The 22,665-nt window shown below is 52.8% G+C and overlaps 3 protein-coding genes and 1 long non-coding RNA gene across 10 annotated transcripts; 1 reads left to right on the top strand and 3 right to left on the bottom strand.

Annotated features, from left to right (window-relative positions):
• Nucleotides 1-29: 29 nt before the first annotated feature.
• Nucleotides 30-8,728, bottom strand: IPO4 (importin 4). Its single transcript, XM_086710065.1, has 30 exons — nucleotides 8,443-8,728; nucleotides 8,276-8,362; nucleotides 8,069-8,148; nucleotides 7,942-7,983; nucleotides 7,363-7,492; nucleotides 7,089-7,268; nucleotides 6,788-6,853; nucleotides 6,581-6,682; nucleotides 6,411-6,494; nucleotides 6,004-6,168; nucleotides 5,862-5,915; nucleotides 5,595-5,704; nucleotides 5,183-5,291; nucleotides 4,890-5,019; nucleotides 4,552-4,665; nucleotides 4,330-4,443; nucleotides 3,960-4,080; nucleotides 3,693-3,804; nucleotides 3,470-3,582; nucleotides 3,283-3,360; nucleotides 3,145-3,202; nucleotides 2,943-3,048; nucleotides 2,658-2,851; nucleotides 2,460-2,504; nucleotides 1,994-2,119; nucleotides 1,687-1,895; nucleotides 1,449-1,581; nucleotides 1,256-1,360; nucleotides 504-573; nucleotides 30-395 (listed from the first exon to the last, which is right to left on the bottom strand). The coding sequence occupies exons 1-30, from the start codon at nucleotides 8,509-8,511 to the stop codon at nucleotides 265-267; spliced, it is 3,237 nt and encodes a 1,078-aa protein (XP_086566191.1). The 5' UTR covers nucleotides 8,512-8,728; the 3' UTR covers nucleotides 30-264.
• Nucleotides 8,729-8,863: 135 nt separating this feature from the next.
• On the bottom strand, nucleotides 8,864-14,494 carry TM9SF1 (transmembrane 9 superfamily member 1). Of its 3 annotated transcripts, none has more exons than XM_086710067.1 (6): nucleotides 14,348-14,494; nucleotides 13,562-13,923; nucleotides 12,144-12,765; nucleotides 11,672-11,857; nucleotides 10,106-10,379; nucleotides 8,864-9,531 (listed from the first exon to the last, which is right to left on the bottom strand). In XM_086710067.1, exons 2-6 carry the CDS (start codon nucleotides 13,904-13,906, stop codon nucleotides 9,138-9,140), a joined length of 1,821 nt encoding a protein of 606 aa, XP_086566193.1. In that variant the 5' UTR covers nucleotides 13,907-13,923; nucleotides 14,348-14,494; the 3' UTR covers nucleotides 8,864-9,137. The 3 variants fall into 3 exon arrangements, with proteins under 3 accessions (XP_086566193.1, XP_086566192.1, XP_025775458.1); XM_086710066.1 differs by lacking the exon at nucleotides 14,348-14,494 and adding an exon at nucleotides 14,219-14,339; XM_025919673.2 differs by lacking the exon at nucleotides 14,348-14,494 and adding an exon at nucleotides 14,182-14,338.
• Nucleotides 14,228-21,960, top strand: TSSK4 (testis specific serine kinase 4). 5 transcript variants are annotated; one of them, XM_086710074.1, is made up of 5 exons: nucleotides 14,228-14,730; nucleotides 18,920-19,906; nucleotides 20,260-20,474; nucleotides 20,860-21,253; nucleotides 21,679-21,960. In XM_086710074.1, the coding sequence occupies exons 2-5, from the start codon at nucleotides 19,682-19,684 to the stop codon at nucleotides 21,859-21,861; spliced, it is 1,017 nt and encodes a 338-aa protein (XP_086566200.1). In that variant the 5' UTR covers nucleotides 14,228-14,730; nucleotides 18,920-19,681; the 3' UTR covers nucleotides 21,862-21,960. The 5 variants fall into 5 exon arrangements, with proteins under 5 accessions (XP_086566200.1, XP_086566202.1, XP_086566201.1 ...); XM_086710076.1 differs by having other exon boundaries at nucleotides 14,239-15,246; nucleotides 20,890-21,253; nucleotides 21,606-21,960; XM_086710075.1 differs by having other exon boundaries at nucleotides 14,240-15,246; nucleotides 21,606-21,960.
• On the bottom strand, nucleotides 16,140-17,276 carry LOC147580064 (uncharacterized). Its single transcript, XR_015252472.1, has 2 exons — nucleotides 16,476-17,276; nucleotides 16,140-16,228 (listed from the first exon to the last, which is right to left on the bottom strand). It is a non-coding gene; the product is annotated as an uncharacterized LOC147580064 (long non-coding RNA).
• Nucleotides 21,961-22,665: the final 705 nt, after the last annotated feature.

Raw genomic sequence — 22,665 nt, 5'->3', positions numbered from 1 at the left:
ATCTCCGTGCTTTCTGCTGTCAGAGCTACTGTTTTTCAAGCAGAAATTGAACTGCCTTTATTTAGGGTAGGATGTCAAGGCTCCATTCGTGTTGTTCCACAGCAGAACACATCCAGAGACGCCTCTGCAGGGCAGCGGGCAGGGCTGAGATTCCAAATGGCCACGAGGCCCAGAATCTTTGGTAAGGCATGAGCTGCACTGGGCTGAGAGGTGCTCTCCGGGTCTGGGCAGGCTCTGTTCTCTCTGGCCCGGCTGCAGCTCAGTCTAGGTGAGGCCCAGGACGGCCTGGAGCTCCTGAGCTTTGTCACCAGGCAACAAGCCCAGTGCTGAGTGGAAGCTGTCGGTGTGCTGTCTGGCCAAGAATGTCAGGAGCAGCAGCAATGCGGCCTTGGTATCTGGGTGGAAAGTGCAGAGGGAGAGATCCCGCACGGACTGGCCCTCCCCCACCCCCAGCTGCCCCAGGCCCTGTGACCCCTGGCCCTGCCCACTACTGCCACCCTCACCTGGTGGGATCTTATTGTCGGCCAGAATGAGGCTGCAGATGCGCAGGAGCTCAGGAGCCACATCTACAACCTGTGAGAAAAGAAAGGCTGACTTAGGGGTGGCAGCACCCTTGAGCCTGGGTCCAGGGGGGCAGTGGTAGAGACCAAAGAGAGGGAGAATCTCCCACCAGGGATACTTTGAGTGTGATACGAGTTCACATCCAAGAAAACTGTGAAACATGAGAAGGACCCAAGAAACATGGTAGTAGTAATTGTTTTTGAAGGAGACAGGATTGTGACCAAAGAGGAATGAAGTTAAGAACACAAGAATCCCCTGGTTGCTCTTCAGATCTGTTAAGTCTTTCACCTTTTAAAGAAAGACCAAAAGAATCCCAGACACTTGGGAGCCCCACCAACAGAACAGTCTCTACAGCAGCACTGGAACAGGAGTCCAAACCTAGCTGGTCAGTTCAGATGAATTCAGGAAGCAGGGCTGCTCTAATTGGAAGGGATGGTGGGGCAGCCCAGGGATACCCACGCCCCATGAGCATCCTGAAGGAGCCCTGGTATAGGAAGTTAGCCTAGGGAAGCTGTGATTTCTAGCTCCCCCCAGAGTGTGCAAATGGCCAGGCACGATGGAACCTCCCTAGGAAAAAGCACTAAGGAGCGTCACAGGACAGTTTAAACTGTTACTCTGCGTCAGCTACAAGCGAGGCCAATTCTGCCTGTGACGAGCAGCAAGCTCCCCTGAGGGCCGCCAGCATCAGCATTACCTGGTCAGGGCTGCTCTGGTACAGGAAGCTGAAGAGGTGCCCTATGGTGACCCATTCCTCCAAGTCCTCCTTCAGTGGCAGGGCATGCAGCAGGGCAGCCAGCACCTGGACACAGAGATGCCTCAGGCCCCTTGTTCCGCACCCTCGCACCCTCCTCAGCTTCCTGGCTGTGCCTGATGCCCCTGGGTCTCACCTGGGGCTCCGGTTTCCTTGTGGGACTGGCCATCAGCAGGCGGGCAAGTGCCCCACAGATGTTGTCACGGACGCGATCATGGCGCTCCCGTGCCAGGAGGGGCAACAGAAGCCCCAGCAGCTTGGGGAAGTGTCTGGTTCCACAGTCAAGGAACAGGCACGCGGGCAGACCTCTCCCGTCCTCGAGTTCCAGGGATGCTCCCAACCCCACCCAGGCCCTTTCTGCAAACTAAGGATACTCCTGAGCGGGGCGGCCCCCATGTTCTGCCAGCACCCCCAGCCCAAAGATGGCATTGCTCCGCACCTCAGGGTCTGCCTCCCGGGCGGTGCTCAACAGCACAGGGAGCAGCCGAGACACAAACTGGGCTGAGGCGCCACCCAGGCCCTGAATAGACTCCGCCAGGGTCCCCACTGCAAAAGACTTCTCTGCCACTGTGCAGCCTTGCTTCTGGTGGGGGGAGGAGTGAAGTCAGCAGGGACAGAGTGAGGGGCTGGACACGGTGCACGGATAGAACGGGGTTCGAAGCCAGAGCACAGAGCACTCACCGTCTTGCACAGCAGCAGTGGCAAGAAGCCAGCAAAGAAGGGGGCGAAGGCATCTCCCCCGGCTGCAGCTGCCAGAGCTGGGATGGCCTCTCCCGCGTGCTCTAGCAACATGGCATCATACTCAGCCTGTGGAACCAGGTCAGGGGCTAAAGCACCAGAGCTAGTTCTGTAGCCGTGGGTGCCTCCCACAATGCCCCTTCCAAGCTGGCCATGTTTGAAACACAGCTTTTTCTCCTGGTACACCTACTCTTAGCTATCAATCCAAGCCCACCCCAATCCCCACCTGCCAGCCGCCTTTCCTGAACCTCCAATGCCTTAGTGGGAGCAGGGCTGCAGCATTTGGAGCCATTACCAGCCTTTTAGTGCCCCTGGCCTCCCTAGGCCAAGCCCAGGTGCACTGTCCATCTCTGCCCTGTGCAGACTACCCGGACAGCCTGGTCCCACAGTTTGCATCCATGGCCCTTACCTGGTCCTCCTCTTCTTCCTCCTCGTCGGTGTCCTGACAAGCTATCTGCAGGAAGAGAGTTCAGCTCAGCCTGGATCTCCTGCCCCTTCCCCTTTCCATGGAGGGGAGATAGGGAAACCTGGACCTGTAGTACCCTCAGACTATCCCCACTTAGGGCTGAGCCATCTCCTCAGCCCACAGTCCACCCAACCTGCTCACCTTCCTTTGCAGCACCGCCTTGAGCATGTTGCAGAGTTCAGCAAGACGCCCAGGGGGCTGCAACGCGAGGGGCCCACAGCCGCGCAGCACCCCCGTCAGCGCCTCCAACACGGCCATCACCACCTGGCGCTCCCGCTCCACATTCACTGCCTGCATGTAGGACGGCACCACCCGGGCGAGGGCAGTCTGCAGAGCTGGGGACATTATTAGCTGAAGCCCCGATCAGACCCTGTCCCTCCCTCCAATCGCCCCCTGCTTCCAGGGGCCCTAGCCTCCCCTGCTCACCTGCAGTGTTGGGTTCTGAGGGGCAGCTCTGACAGGCCTTGTGCAGTGCGCAGCAGAACTGACCCAGGGCCTCGTGGGCTGCCTTCCGCACGTTCAGGTGAGGGCACTGCAGGGTGAGGAGGGGCAGGATGTGCCTGCTGTGTTCATGGCCAACGCTGGGCCCTGAGCCCTTGGATCCCACCCACTCTACCAGCCCTCTCACCTCTAGCAGCTTGAATACTTCTTCAAAGACAGTCTCCATGTAGGGAAGGAAGGCCACACTATGGACACACAAACATATGGCCATTGGGGAAGGAACTCCCAGGCAGGGTTCCCAGTGCTGGGGAAGGCCGAGGCTCACCTGGTGTTCACGGAGATCTCCCCCAGAGCAGCACAGGTGTCTTCCTTCTCATCGAAAAAGGCATTTTCCACGCTGTACCTAGGGTCAGGTGGGGAGGCAGCAGCCATCAGGCACCAGGAGGGGCAGATCTGGCACTGGGCCCTTGCAAAGCCAGGATTCCTCTGACCAGAATGGCAGCCCTCCGCACCCTGAGATCTCTGAGTCCTCCTCCTCTTCCTCATCCTTGTCCATGAGCTCCTCCTCTTCCTCCCCATCGCTCTCGTCAAACAAAAGGAAGGAGGCGCTTCCATCGTACTGAGGCTGGACAGAGGAGGCACAGCAGGGACTCGAGCTTAGCTGAGCCTGGGAGACAAATGCCAGTCCTGGGCTGCCCTTCCCCAACTGGCCCAGCCCACCCGTTCTCTGCTCACCACAATGCCTTCAGTGGAACGCAGTGACAACAGCATAAGTGTGGTGATTTGTGGCAGGTGTGGCGCCAGGCCCTCACCCATGAGCCCTGATAAGGCTGCAAACAGGCTGTACCTGGGGGAGGCAGGCAGAAGCTGTACAGGCAGAATGGGGAAGCCCAGGAAAACCCCTGATCCAGAAACAGAGAGGACAGGGTTCTCAGGTCAGGGCTGTGGATCCAGTGGGTGGGCAGGAGACATGGGACAGGGGTGGGGTGAGGGCTCACTCACGTGCAGCGCCGCAAGTCAGGGTCGTCTACCTGGTCACACAGGCCCAGCCCTAGCTGGCAGCATTCCTCAGCCAGGGGCCTCATGGGCTCCCCCACTGCTCGAGCCAGCACCCCCAGTGTCTCTGTGGGGACAAGGACTTGGTTAACACTAGGATGTGAAGATGGGTCAGAGGTGTGCGAGGCCAAGACCTGGGGGACCAAAGATGGCAGCTGGGGGGTGATTCAGGAATCCCACTTGTGTTTCTAGGCACAGTGGGAAGGGTGCTTCCTTCGATGAAAAGGAAAAAACCTGTGTTGCCCGGGGGGAGATCTCTGTGAACACCTTGGCCCTTCCCCCGCACTGGGAACCTTGCCTGAGAGCCCTTACTCACCCAGGCTCTGGATCTGCACAGGCTGAAGGTCCTCATGGCCAGTTAACAGGAATTCCCGCAGGTGCTCCATAATGGTGGGGAAGTAGGGCAGCAGGGAGGCCTGGGCAGCTGTGGCTGGGGAATGGAAGGCCAGTATCAGAGCTGGAGTGAGGACTACCGGTCCATCTGTCACGGACACCCTAGGGAAACCCTGTGCCCTGCCTCCTGCCTCCTTGTCCTCACCAATGGCCCCCAGGGCGCTCACAGCCAGCTCCTTGGCCCGGGAGCTGCTGGGATTCCTCAGAGGCTGCAGCATACATTCCATCAGCTCCGGAAGGTAGGGCTGCACTTTAGGCCCTGTAGGAAAAAGCATTCCTCTAACACCCAGGCCAGGTCTCCTACATTCTGGGGGCCCACTTCCCTCCAGGCTGACCTCTAACATCTAGCCCAGACCTCTTTGGGTGCCTGCCACACCCCTTTCTCTGCCCCAGACAGTGGTTCAGGGAGTTGCACATCCCATTGCCTTCATCCAAAGCTACAGCTCCGTCCCCTCCCTCACATACCCGATTGCCATCACCTACCCAGGTTCTCCACGAAATTCTCCAGGGCATAACAGGCCTTGGCTAGGTGGTTTGTGTGCCCAGAAGGCACCGATTTCAGGTAGGCGAGGAGCAGTGGCATCACCTCCCCTGAATAGCTGCTGATATGCGGCTGAAAGAAGGGGAAAGGAGACCCCGAGTCAGCTCAACCGCGGGTATGCCCTCAAAGCACGCACCTAAGTGCCAATGGCAGCAGGGATGCCTGAGGAGGGGAAGCTGGCCCCTGGGAGGGGTGGGGACTCTGAAACGCTGACTGCCCACTCAGCCTTGCTGACCTGTAGGTTCTCTGAGAACTGGCCCAGGGCAAACAATGCAGCATTGCGCACAACTTGTGATGGGTCCTCCAGGCCCTTGCACACGATCTGCAGCAGTGGGGACAGCAGTCTGGGTGGGGCAGAACAAGAGAATGTAGTCTGAGGGGCAACACCAGAAAGCCCTAGGCTGGGCCATTCTCATTTCCCCTGGGAAAAAGGCTTTCTCTGTCACCAGACAGTAGGCGCCACCCTGGTCCCTATAGCTGGGGAAGCCATTTAAATTATTTTCCAAATCAGGACGCCTTTTAAAGTGGCAGAAAGCACTACTGATAATTAAGCTCCAACAATGAGCACAGACCAGGACTGCCATGCGCTGTGTGGTGGTTCTCTCCACTGCCCAGCCTCCCTCTAGGAAAAACGAATAGACACCTACCTCTGTCTGATGTGGTCACCAGCTCCATCGGACAGTACAGCCAGCACCAGGAGCCCAGCCTTGCGCTGGTATGGTCTCTCACTCCGCAAGGCCTCTTCCAGCATGGGCATCTAAGGGAGCAGATGGTACTCTCCAGAAACCCTGGCATAAGCCTGCCATTCCTCCGGCAACTGGCCCTCCACACCTACTAGGACCCAAACATCTTCAGCAATGGGAGACTAGGCACACCTGGGGGTAGGGGCGCCAGAAGGGCAGAGCCACACTTACCAGCAAGGGACAGAGCTTCTCAGGGGGCAAATGTAGTGCCAGCATGTCCACGACCTGAAAATGGACAGGAAGACTTTGCTGGACTCCATCTCTGCCCCACAGCTACCTAACACCCTGTTACTACCCCTGTAGCATATCTCACCTGTACAGCAAAGTGCTTGGGAGTCTCCCCCACCAGCCCAATCTCCACCTCTTCCTCTTCTGAATCCTGGTCTTCAGGATCCAGCTGGCCCAGTGGGGGCTCGGCAGCCATAATGGGGAAAAGGGTGTGTAGTAAGGGTGGCAGAAGACGATTCTTCAACAAAGCCTTGAAAGGAAGGTGGAATGGTGTCCCTGAGAATCTGCTCTCAAGATGGACTCACATTAAAAATTCTAGCCTTCTAGGCCATAAAGGGTCTAACAGAAGATTCCCAAACTCCCAGCTAGGAGCTGGGGTGAGGCCAGATCAATTTTAAATATCTAAAGATACCCGGAGATAGACAGAAAGCCCCAGCAGTGAGGTAAGGGATGGAAATGGGGGTGCACTAATGTGCGTCACAGAGTACTCACCTTGCTCTTGACTTTAACCAAGAAAGTGAGGCAGCAGAGAATACGAACACGTATTGCATCACCCAGAGCCACGTTTTTAGCCACCTGCCCAGAGACTAACTTGAATCAGAGACAGGCAAAGAAACTCCCAGCAATATAAGCAGCAGAGGCTGTGCCTGTCCCCAGCTCACCTCCAGGCAAAATGTGAGGACCTCAGAGAGGTGGGAGGTGATGATGGGCACCTCTGACTCTAGCAATTCATCTAGGGCCTCCACAGCCTCACAGGCCTTTGCCTGCCAGACAAACAAGACATAGGGTTACCATGCTCTTCTTCAGTGGACCAGGCTGGGTGCTCCTACACTCTCCTTCCAATAGACCTCTTGCCCACATGTCCTCACCTCATCTACAGGGATCAGAGTCTGCATGGCCACAATGAGCTTGGGCACCAACATCCGCGCAAGAGGCTAGAGGACAGAAAGCATAATACGGGCTCATCTCAGGCCCCAGAAGCTGGCAGCTTCCTCAAAGCCTGGGCACAAGATGAGCCCAGGTACAGCCACCCACAGTATCCCCTCTCAAGTATTAGGAAGCACAAATGGCAGAGAATCTGAAGTAGTTCTGCATCCTGCAAGAATGCAAGAATGAGAATATGAAGACCCAAGAATAGGGAACCAAGAAAGGTGAGGACCCACATCTTACCACGTCATCGGTGCCCAGGTAAGGGGCCATGGTGGTCAGCGTGCGCAGGGAGTAAAAGAGGAGCCCAGGAGAGCCCACCTCACCGAGGGTCTCATTCAGAAGCCGAAGAAGCTCCCGGTGGTGGGGCTGGAAGGCCTCAGGCCGGGAGGTCACCACCACACTTAGCAGCAAAAGCCCCATCTGTTCAGGAGTAGGGGACGAGAAGAAAGCTTACATGGTCTATCCAGCTTCTCAGTCCCTCCATCCCTCCCTCCCACCGACAATGTGCTAATACCTCTCTCTCTGGTATGTGAGGGCTGTGGGTACTGTGCTGAAGAAGTTGCATGAGCTGAGGCCAGGCCTCCAGACCTTCCTTTCGAAAAATGGTGGCTGAGAGCTGGGCCAGGCTAAGGCTCACAGAGTGCCTGCAAACAGGAGAGATTCCCCCGCCACCCCCAATCATCCTCCAGTACCCTCCCCAGCACACGCTGGGCCTGCCTCAATGGGCTGGCCAGGAAAGAAACCTTCAAGTGTGGGCAGAGTGTTTGCCAAGTTGGGAAACATAACACCACTAGTGGCTAACAGGGAGACCAGCAGCATGGTGGGTATGTGATCTGGTGAGCCTGGTTTCATGCAGACTGAATTTCAGTTCTGTTCTTCTGAATAGGATATGGCAGACCATCACAGCCCATTCTTATGAAGTTTAGTCTTCAACACGGCCTTAGAACCCTTGCTCCACCCTTGGTCTAGAACTGAAATCTGCCCTTCTCCCTGCCCCAGGCCCTGCCTGGAGCTGAAAGACAAGGCAGAAACCCAAAGAGGGTCTCAGTAGGGGGTCAGTCAGGATCCCAAGAGGAGGCAGGTAGGCACTTACTGGGTCTCTCTCTGGAAGGCCGACAGGATCAGGGACTTGAGGCTGAAACACAGGTGGCAGGTGTTGGCACTTGGCCGGCCCAGGAGCCGCCTCCGCCTGGCCCCGCCCCGCCCCTGGCCCTGCCCACCTCTCCCGATGCTCAGCTGTCAGCCGTCGCCAGTGGGTGCTCAGTCGTCTGCGGGTCAGCACTGCCGCGAACTGGCGGATCTGGGACGAGGAAGCACGCACGTGAGGGTTTGGGCAGGAAGGTGCTGAACGGGCCGCAGGGGGCAAGCTGGGGGCGTGACCAGTGGCGTACTATGAGACGCTCAGCGGGAAGGGGCAGGAGCCTCACCTGAGGATCGGCCGCGGAGGCCAGCAGGTCGCAGAGCGCGGGCAGGGCGGCCGGGTCCCGAAGAACGGTCTGGAGCTGCTCAGTGGCCTGGCGGATAGTTTGGAGGTCAGAGTAGGGCTTTTCCCGCAACTTCCCGCTCGCCCCGGCCGGGTCTACCCTGTCCGTACCCGGCGGATACGCTCGGTGTCCGGCAGCAGCAGCTCCCGCAGGATCTGCTCCAGGCCGGCGGGCTCCATGGCAGCAGCCGAGGAGCCGCTACTGGGTCGGGAGGGGGGGAGGGACAGCACGTGGAGGCCCCGAAACCCATTTCCGGCGGAAAGGGCGTTGCTCCGAGCCCCTCCCGTCACCAGGGTGATTCAACTCGCTTCCCACCCGGAGCTCCGGCTTTGCCACTTCCGTTGGCCTCAGCGCCGGCTGAGCCGCGGAAACATGCCCTGGCAGTGAAGGTTCCCCCAGTCGAGAGTTCCCAAGCTCCGCGTAAAACTCGAGTTCCGTGCGTGCCGGGCCGACCCGGTTTTCTAAAGGGACACTACCCTTAACCGCAGGGCTCAAGTTCCTATATCCAGACCAAACCCTCCAACTACAGGATCCTTTTTCTTAATAAATTTTATTTTGATAATTGTAAAAAGAAAAATCAGGACCAAAACTAAAGGCAACATAAAAAGTTCAAATATATACTCCTTATATAATAGAGATTTGTAATTTCCAGGCCCTCCGGGGGGAAGAGGGGCCCAAAGGGCAAAGGGGAAGTAGATAATGCCATCACACAATTCAGTCAATCAGAAGAGACGTTGGTAAGAGACCAGTGGGCCTCTGGACGTGAAGAATGGGAGAAAAGATCAATAGTTTTGCCACCCAAAACTTAGTCCATCTTGAGGTTAACATAGATATAACGGATGAACTTTAGGGAAGAAAAAAAGGAGATGGTGCCTAGCATGAGGAAGAAGACATAACCAGTGAGTAAGGAGTAGCCAAAAAACTCTACTGTCTGTACTGCCCCTGACATGTTGGAGCGCCGAGCATAGTAGAAAACGGAGTAGAGGAAGATGAAGAGCCCAGTGGAGCCAACACTCAGCACAGATCGCCACCACCAGCGGTAATCCTCCCCAGACAACTGGAAGTAGGTGAGCGCAATGGAGATGCAAGCCCCCACACTCAGCAGGATGGCGAAGACAAAGAAGAGGATGCCATACAAAGTGTACTGTTCCCGACCCCATACTGTGGCAAAGATGTAGTACAGCTCCACAGAGATGGCACTGTGAAGAGAAGAGAGGATACACAGCATTAAAGGGCTGTGCACTGCCAGCACAGTGGCCAGGTCAAAATCCAGCCACCCCCTCCATGTTACCAGGTCACTGTGGAAAGTGGGTCCACTCCACTCCCTGCCCTACAGTTCCTGGCTCCGTGGGGACTCTTTTACCCATGACTAGCTGTGCTCATTTCAAGAACAGCTTCCCTGATAGGTTGAGAGCAAGGATCCTGTCTGTTTTATTTTCTGCTCTATATTATCTGCCTGGCACTAGAGGTACTCAAAAAATTGGACAGGCAATCACATGGGCTTTAAGCCCCAGCTGGTGCCTGTGGACACTAAAGTCAGAAACCAGGAAGGCAGTGAACGGAGCAATGTCTTTGGAGAGCTTTATAAGTGAGCCACCCTCATCTTTGAGTTGATTTAAGCTGAGTCCTGCTTGGATACAGGAGGAACTATTTAATGATCTCTTAATTGTGCACCTGAACCAGGGATCATCACTCTTGTTGGGTCAGGGTACTGAGAAAGGCAGTTAAAGTCGGGAACCTGAGAGAGATGGCCAGAGCATAAAGGGAGGATACCTGAAAGGCAGGAAGCCTCCAACCGTCATGTGGATGAGTGTAGACTTGTACCAGGGCTGGGGCGGAATTTCCCGGGCGATGTTCTTGGTGCGACAAGGTGCATCAAAGGAGCTAGCGTTGTTCTTCCCGAAGATGCCTCCAATGACAGTAAGGGGGAAGCCCACCAGCAGCCAAACCGTCAGAAGCAGCAGGATGGTGGTGGCTGGCAGAGCCTGTGTCGAACCATTAGCCCAGTGCACTGAGTTCACCACACTCCATGTCAGGAAGAAAGGCACTGCAGGGATGGGCCCCCAGAAGGAGGGTCAGCTATAGGAACATCCCTGGGGCCACCCACTCTGACTAGACCTAACAGGGAGAGAGATGAAGCATCCTGCTCCCAGGCTGACCTCCCCTTTTCACATCCCATAGTTCTCAGTTCCTTATCTTACCAACATCCCTTCCCCCATCCATTATCATTAAGGGTCAAGGCAGCTGTTACATAATGATCAAAGAGAAACACAATCCACCTGCCTCCCAGGGCTTGTTCTGCTGTAGCATTGGTGATTCCTAGCATGACCTTTCCTAGCATTCCTTTGGCTTAAGGCCCTATTTTCAGAAAATCCTCTTCAAACATAAATGTGACGGAGTATAAATCAGACACTCAAGATTGGGAACACGAAAGGTTCAAAATGCATACTACTACTGCTGCCTTTGAAAGGACAAGCTGGCTTGTAAGGCTAGAGTGGGGTAGCCGCCTGCAAATAAAAAAAAAACAAACTTATTTTGGCGGGGACACCTGGGTGACTCAGTCAGTTAAGCATCCGACTTTGGCTCAGGTCGTGATCTCATGCTTTGTGGGTTCAAGCCCCATATCAGGCTCTCTACTCAGTGCAAAGCCCACTTCAGATCCTCTGTCCTCCTCTCTCTACCCCTCCCCCACTGATGCGTGCACATGTTCTCTCTCAAAAATAAACGTTAAAAAAATTTTTTTTTTTTAAGTAGGCTCTAAGCCCAGCGCAGAGCCCAATGTGGGGCTTGAACTCACAACCCTGAGATCATGACTTGAACCAAGATCAAGAGGGGGACACCTAACCGACTGAGCCATCCAGGTGCCCCCAAAAAACCTTCTAAAAAGGGACTATCCAGAAATATGTTCAAGAGAGAGTGTTATTTCACTCTTAACATAATGGTTAAGAATACAGGCTCTAGAGTCAGACTGCCTGCATCTGAAACCTGGTTTGCTTCCTCTTAGGAGTGTAATTTCAGGCAAATTGCTTAACCAGCCTTCAATTTCCTCATCTGTAAAAATGGGGACAATATTAACTCCCGCATAGGGCTATTGTGGAGATTAAATGCGATGAAGGCATGCAGAGTGCTTACCATGCTGCCTAGAATATTTTAAGGACTTAATTTTTAAACTATGCAAAAGAAATGCAGTCTTGTCTTTTGAATGGTTTTCTTGTTTCTTTTGCCCATTTTCATTCCCTTAAGGCCTTACTCTAATTCTATCTCAGGTTCCATGATGTGTTGTAAGTTCCTAAACCCTCAGTCGCCAGGCCAGCCCACCAGGGAAAGGGCAATCCTCACCAGAGAAGAGGCTGGTGGTGAGAATGATGTTCCACACCCAACGCTCGCCTCCAATCTGCCGGTAGAAGTGGCTGGACACGTAGCCAGAGATGCAGCAGGTCAGGGCATACAACAAGATGGCTGCCGAGTTAATGGCCCCATGACGGTGCACATTGAACATGCCCAGCAGCGCCATGACAATAATGCCTGTAGGGTAGTAGTGGAAAGCCTGTGTCAGGTCTCCCCTGTCCCTCTTCTGACAACTTCAGAGGAATCATCCCCCTTTCTCCCAGACCCAAGGAAAACAATATCCCCTAATTCTGTTGTTCAGCAAACCCACAACTGAATATACACATGCTTGTTAAAGCCACCCACCCCTTAGGTTTGCCTCTCACCTTAGAAAGAAGAGAAGATCTGCAGATCTTTCCAGAACAAACCACCAACTTAGTTCTACCCCTTGAGAGAAATCCCTGATTAATTTTTATCACCTCACCAGTGCCAAGGGCCAGGAACTGGGCACCCACACCAAGCACAGCACAGAGCAGACCACGGTATGGAGGGAAGCGGAAGACATCTGTATGGATAATTTTCCAGCCATTGTCACCTTGATCAAAGTCATCACCAGAACCTGCAGAGGTAGTCTCCTCATCCAAGTTGTATCGAGCCAGGTCGTTTCGAAGCACACGCATGAGAATGACAGCCACAAAACCCACCAGTAAAAACACAAGCACCATGGAATTGATGATGGACAACCAATGGATTTCCAGTGTTCGGGGAAAGAAACCACTGTCATCGCCACGGCGCCTGTCACTCCGACGTTCCACTGAAGTCTCAGACCAGCGCACGCTGTAGGTGTGGGTGAGGCCTAAGAACTCATCAGGTCGTAACCCATCTAAGCTGTGGGGCTTGACGTCCCGCACAGAGACATTGGCAAATATAATTCGGTCTCCGTGGAATTCTAGGTGGAAGTCCAGATGGGTCCAAAGCCCTATCTTGTGGCTGTGAGGCAGGAAGCCACTCTCCTCCATGTAGCCCACAAAGCCACGGATTGGCAAATCATCCACTACAAATTCAAAGTAATACAGTTCCTCAATGGCCTGGCGCAGTTGCTCCACCTACAAAGAGCAAGTCAGGAGTCAGATATGGCCTCCCCAGGCATAGTGTTAGAGCAAGGTTCCACAGCCTGGACACTTCTGACATTCTGGGCTGGATAATTTTTATTGTGGGGAGCTGTCCTGTGCACTGTAATATGTACCATCCCTGGCTTCTTCCCACTAGGTGTCAGAAGCACCCCCACCAACCCCCTCCCAGCAGTGACAACCAAAATTATCTCTGGACATTGCCAAATATCCCTTGGGAGACAAAATTGCCCCCTGCTGAGAACCACTAGGTTAGAACCTAGTATGCTGGGATTCTCCAAAACGAGCAATGTGACTTGACAGGGTTAAGGTGTAGAAAAAGGAGAAAGGCAAGGTGTCAGAAGGTCTGGAGTAGACTAAAGAAAAGTGCCCTAAGATAGGATTTGCTAAAGAAAAAAAAGCATCACAGGAAAGATTAGAGTGTAAAGGAGCCAGTTAAGAAAGCCAAGAGGTAAGTATGGAAGGAAACAACTATATAGAAGTGATAGTTGGGACCTTATTACCAACAGAGCAGCCTGGAGTCCGGAGCCCTGGGCTCTAATATCACCTCTGCAATTCAGTATCCATGTGGTCTTGGAAAGTCACTTTTGAGCAAATATGTTTCTTCCTCAACTGAATGCAAATAATACCACCTGTCCTGACTACCTGGTGGGATTGTAGTTAGAGTTAAGTCAGATCATTTCCATAAAGGTGCTATAAGACCATAAATTGTAAGACACTGTTTAGTCCCTGGGAGGGAGGGCTGACTTCTAGCCAATGTGGAGAGGCTGACCTGTGCAGAACTGAGCTGCATGTGGCACAGGATTCTCTTCTCCACATTCTCCCGAAAACGTATCTCGTACAAAGACTCAGCCATTCGGTCCCCATCCAACACTTCACCCAGGCTAAGGCTTTTGTGTCGTATCTTCTCAGGGCAGCAGACCGGAAGCTGATAGTAGTGGTAAGTCTCCTGAGGGTTGTGGTAGGGTCCCACTTTGTTGACATATAGAATGACGGGGTCACCGGCCTTGTAGTGTGTCACACCTTCCACCCCAGGCTCATGGCCTGTGCCCAGCAGCAGCATCAGAAGTGACAACCACTGGTAGCTCCAACTCCGCGGGTGCCCTAGGACTGTCATCCTTAAGGCAGCAGAACCTGTTTGGGGGAGTCCTGCAGTTATGGAAACCAACTCCTGACGCCCCAGGTCAAGTCGTTCGAACCGCTCCAATTCCTCCCCTTGGGTTCTCCAACCCTCCTTCGGGAGGCCGCCTCCCGACCCCCAGACAACACTGTCACACTGTCCTTCTTTGCTCTCCTGTTCTCTCAGTCTGGGGCCCCCCTCCCGCAGCCCGCCTGCCCGGGACCTCCCCGCGCCCCAGCCCGTTTCCATGGCAACGCCACGGGGCCTCGCACCTCAGGCACCTTCCCGCGGCCCCCGCGGGGTCCTCACCGCACGGGAAGGGCTGGCCGAGGCGGCGCCCGCGGCCTCTGCGGCCCCGTAGCTGCCCTTGGGTTCCTGCCGGGGTCTCCCCCCTGAGCGGCGCGCTAGCGGCGGCCCGGGAAGGACCTGACGACCGACCTCCACGGGGTTGGCCGCCGCGGTGCCTGATCGCAGCGGCTGTTGCCACACCATACGGTAGACCGCACTGAGTTCAGTTAAGTGTTCGCCGACTAGCTTTCTCCAGTCGGGAGCCCGGCCCAGCTCTGGAGAGCCCGCAAGGCCCGGCTAGCCCGTCCCCCGGCGGTGGGCCCTCCCGGCGATCTGGAGAGCAGCCCGGGACACGTCAGTCTTACCACTTCCGCCTCACCCGCGGGGACCTCAGCCGGGCGGAAAGCTCCTTTTCTGGAGCCTAGTGGGGACCACGCCCCCGATGCTGCGGCCGGTGCGCTGCTCCGCCGAAGGTCTTTCGGGCAGGGACTGAGGCTGAGGCCTGGCTGCGGGGACGCGGACGCCACTTTGGGGTAAGAGTCGCTGCCGGGCCGCTCGCCCGTCCCAGGGAAGACTTGGGGGCACCTGCCGGCAGAGGCCGGAGAGCCGTGCCCGCCGCACGCGCCCAGTAACTGTCCAGGAAACGGAGCCCGGTTGGTGGCTGGGCCTACACCTAGTGGACGCCCAGGAGCATTTGCCGGCTGAACCGGTGGGTCTCGCCACCGAATGCAGGGGGCGAGCTCAGAGAGGCGGTTGATGGCCCCCAACCCGGGCGGAGGTGAGACTTTGGGCGTCGCTGTGCTGGGACATCGAGGGCACAGTACGTGCAAGTGTCCTGGAATCTGCATCTCATCTCACTGCTCCTCTTCCAACCCGTCACGAGTGGCCTCTCGCCAAAAAATAAATACAGAAGTAAAAATGTCTTCCCGAGGCTGTGCTGGAGGCCTCCCCGGCCAAATAATGACAGTCCCATGTTCGAAGACAGGCAAGCCTGAGGCAGGTCTGGTGCGGAGACACGCAAAGAGACAGGGTGTCAGCCCTTTTATCGGGTGAGTTGGGCAGCCTGGCAGGGTTATTGTTAAGCTGCAGGCAAAGAATCTTGGCATACGTTCGACTCTTTCGGTGTTCTTGTTATTTACACGTGTGTGTGTGTGTGTGTGTGTGTACGCGCGCATGCGTTTGGGCTTCTCAATTTTATATTGCAGATTACTCTGGAAAAGTTTACCCTTGCCTGTCTTGGCTATCTTAAGGGTATCTGCCATTGGGAGAGTTTTGAAGCTTAGACCCAGGGGCAGTGACTTCCGTTTGGCCACTTGGGGGCAACATGTAAGGATGCAGATTTAAGGTTCTCTTTCCCTGGGTAAAGAAATAGTGCCTCACCTCCCTGTAGGAGGAGGTGAGGTTCCAGGAAGTAGGGGATTGAGTTTTTTAGATAATCAGTGGATTTTGTAATTAGAAAAGTAATTTAGAGAAGCCAGAAACCTGGGACTCTCTCACTCCCCTGTCCCCAGGGGACATCCTCTTCAGATCAGTGCCACCAAGCCCCCCCTGCTTATTTCCTGAATATTTTCCAATACTTGCCCTCGTTGCAGCTGCCTTGGTTCAGGTCCCACCCTCTCTCACCTAAATTACCATGATAGCCACCTTGCTAGTGTCCTGGTCACCTCCCAACTTGGATCCATTTTCCATACTGCTGCTATAAAGATTTTTTTAAAAATATTGGGGCGCCTGGGTGGCGCAGTCGGTTAAGCGTCCGACTTCAGCCAGGTCACGATCTCGCGGTCCGTGAGTTCGAGCCCCGCGTCAGGCTCTGGGCTGATGGCTCAGAGCCTGGAGCCTGTTTCCGATTCTGTGTCTCCCTCTCTCTCTGCCCCTCCCCCGTTCATGCTCTGTCTCTCTCTGTCCCAAAAATAAATAAAAAAAAAAAAAAACGTTGAAAAAAAAAAATATGTGTCCTATTTCCAGCAACAGTGGTTCTGAAATCTTGGTGCTCATCAGATTGAACCAAAAGCTTATTTAAAACATAGAGACCTGGGGGCGCCTGGGTGGCGCAGTCGGTTAAGCGTCCGACTTCAGCCAGGTCACGATCTCGCGGTCCGGGAGTTCGAGCCCCGCGTCAGGCTCTGGGTTGATGGCTCAGAGCCTGGAGCCTGTTTCCGATTCTGTGTCTCCCTGTCTCTCTGCCCCTCCCCCGTTCATGCTCTGTCTCTCTCTGTCCCAAAAAAAAATAAACGTTGAAAAAAAAAAAATTAAAAAAAAAAAAAACAAACATAGAGACCTGGGTCCCACCAAATCAGGATCTTAGAGGAGGGGATGACTGGTCATTATTTTTTAACAGGCTTTGATTTTGACTAAAATTTGACCATGAGTACATAGGATAAATTCTTAAAAGCTTGGCATATGAGACCTGTCAGACCTGGATCTTTACTTCTCCAGGTACATTACCCTTTTGGAACCCTGTCCTGTGTTCAAACTGGAATCTTGAATGTCGTGTTCCCTCAAGTCTACGAGCTTATGTAGCTCCTTTTGCCTAGACTGCCCAGTCTACCATTCCCTACTTACCTGCCTGGAGACTTCTAACAGTGCAAATGCTTCCCCTATAAAGCCTGCTTTTACATCTTACAGTCTTTGATTATAGCACTTTACCTCACTGGACTGTTATTTTACTTATGTGTCTGTCTTCCTTGTTAATTGCTAACTACTCACAGGAAGACTAAGTTATACATCTTGATATCCTTAGCAGTGCTTTTGTATAAAGTCGGCAGCTTAATACATGTTTTTCAAATGAACTGGTTTACCCCCTGCACAATGATAACACAGCTGCCACCAGGCTGCCCATCCAAGGGCCAGCCAACTATCCAGAGGGTGGGGCTGTGTGGCTCTCCTTACCATGGTGTGCCCTGGACAACTCATCTTAGTAGATCGAGGATGTAGATTAGGCTTCCAACAAACTTTGGAACCATCCTGCCAGCAGGATCAGCAGGCTGTCAGTAAATAGGAATTTACCAGTAGTCTATGGCATAATCTTTTGTTGGGAGTTGTTTTGCTTTGGAAGATAGAAATGTGATTCTTCCCTTGTTCTTTCCTGAGTGCCACTCCCCCCCCCATCCCCCCCCCCCCCCCCCCCCGTCTTAAATCCAGGTTAACCCTTCAATGACCACAATCTCTGTCATTCCCTGCAACCTGCATTTTTCTAGCTTGTCTTCCTTACCCATGCAGCTTAGATTTGGCATTCCATCATCTCAGCCACATTCTTGACTGTGTTCTTGATGCCTCTCTTCCATTATTGTTTCATTCCAGCTGCCAAGTGAAACCTTAATCTTGGGTTCATATTCAAGAACTGTCAGTATTCAAGCACCTATACCCAAGATGAATCTTAACATTGTGTTAAAATCGTGTGTCTGTAAATTGTGTTTTTAACCTCAGTTGGACCCCCAGTGCTGCTCAGTGATCCTGTTCATTTTCCAGATCAGCTCTCTTATTCTGCACAACCCATTCTTCTCAAACCTCTGACTTCATCTCCCTCTTCTTGCCAGTTGACCTCCCTGACAGCCTAGTGGGAGATGCAAGCAGAAAAAAAACACAGGCACTGTGACAGAGAAAGTATTGGGGCTCTGGGAGCACCCAGGAGGGAGGAACATCCAATTTGCTCTTGAGCAGTTGGTAAAAGTGTCCTTAAAACAGCTTATGAGCTAAGTCCTGAAGGGAGAGTAGGGCTTTGCCAGACAGAGAAAGCAATGAAGGAAAAGTAATTCTGTTTGACTGTAGCATTGCATGTAGCTTAAAAGATAAAATTGGAGAAGTAAGCAGGGTCAGATATATAAATATGTAAATATAAATATATAAATATATATATATATGTATGTATATAAATTTGGACTTGATCCTGAGGAGAATGGGGAGACACTGAATTGTTTTAAGTGGGCATAAAATCAGATTTACACCTTGGAGTTGAGGGTGAAGACTGGAGGGGAGCAGAAAGCTTGCGAGAGCGATCAGTTGAGAACTGAAAGAGGCTTCAGCTAAGGCAGTGACAGCTGCTCCGGGAGCCTGAAACATACTGTTAAAAATACTTAGGAGGTAGAAGAGACAGAATTTGGTGACAGATTGGATGTAGGGGCTGAGGTAGAGGGAAGGGTCCAGGTGACATTTGGGTGTGTGAACTGAAAACAACTAGTATAGAACTTACAGAAAGAGGAAACCTAGGGCAAGAACATACAGACTTCAGTTGTGGACATGGCACGTTGAAGATACAAACATGTCCATGTGAATCCAGCAAGCAGTTGGATGCTGGATCTGGAACTCCAGAGACATCTGAGATAGACAAGATTAGGAGCAGTCAGAATGGATGTAATAAATAAGGTGTTGGGAATGGGGGAGATCCTAAAGGATGAGGACATAAGACCTATGGTAGAAACTTTGCGGTATGATTAAGGGACAGACAGAGAAGATAAGGCTCCAGTGAAGTGTGAGGAGTGGCCAGAGGGATAGGAGGAATCCTACAGAATTTAAGGTCATGGAAAGCAAGATAAGAATGCATTTCAAGGTTCAGAGGTGGAATCAGGTGGAATCTATTCCACCCTTTCAATCCGAGTGATCCTTGTAATCTTGTAACTGTCTTTACTGGTGTAAAGCTATGGAAGTGATGCTTTGTGGTTTTGGAGCCTAGGTTTCAACTGATCATACAATTTCTGATTTTTTTTTTTTTCTCTTGAAATTCAGTGCTACTGTGTGAAGGAACTCTGGCTAGTCTGCTGGATAGTGAGACCATATGCAGCAGAAACAAACGATCCCAGCAAAGATGAGACCGCTGGAAGAACCACCCAACTGAGCCCAGCTCAACTTGCAAAAAAAAAAAAAAAAAAAGGTGGTTGTTTTAAGCCAGAAAAACATTTTAAGGTTAAGATTCCTTAGAGTATGTTTCTACAACACCTTATAATGCTCTGTAATATTCTCACACGTGGGTTTCTCATGCTGGATAATAAAACTCTAGGAGCATAGGGTCTCTATTGGTCTTATTATTTTATCCCAGTACTCAACCTGGTACATAGTGGGTGCTCAATAAACATGAATGGTTGAAGGGATTAGATCTATGGCGGGGGCAGGCAGGGTGCGGGGAGTCTCACCAAATTGCAGAAGTTGCCTCTAGGAATATGTTCCAAAGTGCACTTCATTCTCAAGTCTTATGGCCAGTGGTGGAAAGAAGGTGAATTGTGATGTATGTGGAACATGGGACCTTGAGGAGTTCCGTAACCAGGAGGAGAAAGAAGTAACAACAGCTAGTGGAGACAAAAAGAACTGCTTCTCCCTTCTTCCCCCTCCACGTTTCTAGTGAGAGTTGAGCCCAGCATCCCAGACTTGTGTGACTATATAGGCAAGCTTTCAAAGACTAACTTTACTTTGGTACCCTAGCCCTCATGGCTTTCTGAGCAGATAATAGGCTTTTAAGTAGCAAAGCTCCCTGCTCTCAGAAAGCCCAACACCATGCGGAAGGGAGACACCCTGGAGGTAGCACCACCCACCTCAGCCTACCGCTCTGTCATGGAGGAGTATGGTTACGAGGTGGGCAAGGTCATTGGCAATGGCTCCTATGGGACGGTTTATGAGGCTTACTACACAAAGCAGAAGATCGTGGTGGCTGTCAAGATCATCTCAAAGAAGAAGGCCTCTGAGGACTACCTTAACAAGTTCCTGCCCCGTGAGATACAGGTTGGAAAGGGGGCTAGAAGAGGGAACTGGTACCAAGCTCATTAAGACTTCTGGGCATGGTCTGGAGGGGATAGAGCCAGAACCCCACCCCCAACCCCAAATCGGCGAATGTCATACTATGCAGCAGGAAGATGACTTGATACAAATTCAACCTCTTTCCACCCACCCACTCACCTCCAGCGCCTCACAAAGTAAAAGTACAAAGCATAGGGTCTGCCCACAAACCACCAGCCCTCTGGGGTTTAATCCTGCTGCAAAGTTCTAAGTACGCTAGCAGCAGGACAGTAGGAGGGCTGGGAGCACAGCCAGGGTTCTCCCTTCCCAGGTTTGATGGGTCCCTCTTCCGGGGCCAGGTAATGAAGGTCCTGCGGCACAAGTACCTCATCAACTTCTATCAGGCCATCGAAACCACATCCCGAGTATACATCATTCTGGAGCTGGCTCAGGGTGGTGACGTCCTTGAATGGATCCAGCACTATGGGGCTTGCTCTGAGCCCCATGCTGGCAAGTGGTTCTCCCAGATGACCCTGGGCATCGCCTACCTGCACAGCAAGGGCATCGTGCACCGGTGAGGGCGCTGCCACCCAGGCTGGGGCCTTTGGGCTCTCAAGGGTGTTTTATGCATATTTTCCATTTTCTGCCCTCTTTTTCCCTCCCTTGGCCTTCCTCAGTTATCTAGGCCCATCCATCCCCTCTATTTTAATTGTCTGGTCAAGAACATTTATGTAGTACCCACCGTGAACACAGCACTCTGTGAACTACAATGATGAGCCCTCGCTGGTCCCCAGGTACCATCCTCTCTCACCTTTGGGCTCTGCTCATTAACTCCATGGTTCCGTCCTCTCAACCTTGTGTCCTCATAACGGCACCTGTCTCCCACTTTGCCTTTTCCATCTCTAGCCTCTGACCCCTGGCCCTTCAGCTCCTGGTCTAATACTAAGCCCTCTCCCCAGCCTGACCCCCAGCCTTTCTGCTGCTGGTAGGGACTTAAAGTTGGAGAACCTGTTGCTGGACAAGTGGGAGAACGTGAAGATATCGGACTTTGGCTTCGCCAAGATGGTGCCTTCTAACCAGACTGTGCGTGGTAGCTCTTCTTACCGCCATATGAACTGCTTTACCCACCTCAGCCGGACCTACTGTGGCAGCTTTGCTTATGCCTGCCCGGAGATCTTGCTGGGCTTGCCCTACAACCCTTTCCTGTCTGACACCTGGAGCATGGGCGTCATCCTCTACACTCTAGTGGTGGCCCGGCTGCCCTTTGATGACACCAATCTCTTAAAGCTGCTGAAAGAGACTCAAAAGGAGGTCACTTTTCCACCTAACTACTCCATCTCCCAGGAGTGCAAGGTGCTGGCTCCCCCAGGAGGGCTGAGGCCTCAGGGATGACCCACAGGGAGGGAATACCTAATGTAGGCCTCCCCACCCTGGGGGAGGCTCTTCCCCACCGTCACTGTCTCACACTGTAGCCCCTGCCCCAGAGTAGTTGGTGGGGAGGGAGCTTAAAGGGCCATTCCTGGGCTCCACACCTTAGATGTGAGTGATGAGCTGGTTTCAGCAGGATAAGGCAAGGATTTCCCCCCAAGGAACCCTTCCTTCCCTTCTGCTCCAGGGAGTTACGTGCCAGGCTCATCAGGATAAAATGAGGGCCACACCCCCTTTTACCAGAGTGGTGTGATGGGCTATCCTGCTTCTCTCTCAGGTCCAACTGCTCATTGCCTGTGTGGCACAATGGGAGGCAAGCTCAGCCAAGACCTCTCTCTCCCCTGCCCTAGAACCTGGTCTTCCAGACGCTATGCCAAGCCACCAAGCGTGCCACCATCCTGGACATCATCAAGGATCCTTGGGTGCTCAAGTTCCAGCCTGAGCAACCCACCCATGAGATCAGGCTGCTTGAGGCCATGTGCCAACCCCCCAGCACCACTAATCGGCACCAGTCCTTGGAAATCAATACCTAAAAGTGGTTAAGGGAGGGAGTTGAGAGAGGAGCAAAGCAGGAGGGTCTGGGGCTAACGATCTTTTCTACCAAAAATAAATCTATACCTGATTTAGTTTCATCAGCTGGAGTCAAACACACTCTTTCCTCAAGGGAACTAGCAGGGAACACTACTGAGTCCAAGAGGTGGATTTCTAACCAGTCTGTAACTGGTAATCTTGACACCTATTAAAGTCAACACTGTAATTCAGTATATAGCTCACATGTGGCTCAGGGGGAGAGGGTGCTCAGATGAACATCCCTTTCGGGAAGTTTCATTATTCTAAGTAAATGCTTATTATTACACATCTCTGTGCATTCTAAATGTTCAAGCAGTGGGGCAGAGGCCCTGGTTGCTGTTTGGCCATGGCTCTCCCTGTTTATAACCAAAGGGATGGCATTATTTGCTCTTAGAAATGGGTATCAGGATGTGTGAAATGCCTTGGTTTCTTCTCCTTCCTTCAAATGCCACCTTAACCACGACTGAAACGATCCGAGTGAATCATGCACACTATTGCTCTTAGAAACAGAAATGACAGTTCAAACCAAGCCTGTTAGCTATGGGTTCTGAATAATGGAAAGCTCCTTGCTCCTTTATCCCTGTATTCTCCCTCCCTGCCCTTGAAAATGGGCTTTGCAAAGGGAAAATGAGTAGTAAGTCATGGGGCTGTCTTGGCAGAGGCCTGACTGGGGGAAAGCAATGAGAGAAGACTCAGAGACAGCTCCACATGGTCCCAAGATAAATAATAGGTGGCAGTTTAACCTTAACCTCAGCACCAGGCAACTC

The sequence above is a fragment of the Puma concolor genome, chromosome B3, assembly GCF_028749965.1.
Source record: "Puma concolor isolate L17-30 chromosome B3, mPumCon1.1.hap2, whole genome shotgun sequence".
NCBI classification, from domain to species: domain Eukaryota; kingdom Metazoa; phylum Chordata; class Mammalia; order Carnivora; family Felidae; genus Puma; species Puma concolor.
The sequence above is the reverse complement of the archived record's forward strand: the minus strand, read 5'-3'. Positions and strand labels throughout refer to the sequence as shown.

Bases quoted from the DNA above. Each gene is read 5' to 3' on its own strand.
- IPO4 (XM_086710065.1), bottom strand. From the start codon at position 8,511: ATGGAGCCCGCCGGCCTGGAGCAGATCCTGCGGGAGCTGCTGCTGCCG. The intron at 6,854-7,088 runs GTAAGATGTGGG...TCTGTCCTCTAG, and splicing joins ACCTGGGCACCGATGACGTG to CCTCTTGCGCGGATGTTGGT. The intron at 396-503 runs GTGAGGGTGGCA...CTTTCCACCCAG, and splicing joins CGACAATAAGATCCCACCAG to ATACCAAGGCCGCATTGCTG.
- TM9SF1 (XM_086710067.1), bottom strand. From the start codon at position 13,906: ATGACAGTCCTAGGGCACCCGCGGAGTTGGAGCTACCAGTGGTTGTCA. The intron at 12,766-13,561 runs GTCAGCCTCTCC...TGCTCTTTGTAG, and splicing joins TGCAGCTCAGTTCTGCACAG to GTGGAGCAACTGCGCCAGGC. The intron at 9,532-10,105 runs GTATCCTCCCTT...TTCTCTTCACAG, and splicing joins GGAGGCTTCCTGCCTTTCAG to TGCCATCTCTGTGGAGCTGT.
- TSSK4 (XM_086710074.1), top strand. From the start codon at position 19,682: ATGCGGAAGGGAGACACCCTGGAGGTAGCACCACCCACCTCAGCCTAC. The intron at 19,907-20,259 runs GTTGGAAAGGGG...TTCCGGGGCCAG, and splicing joins TCCTGCCCCGTGAGATACAG to GTAATGAAGGTCCTGCGGCA. The intron at 20,475-20,859 runs GTGAGGGCGCTG...CCCTCTCCCCAG, and splicing joins AGCAAGGGCATCGTGCACCG to CCTGACCCCCAGCCTTTCTG.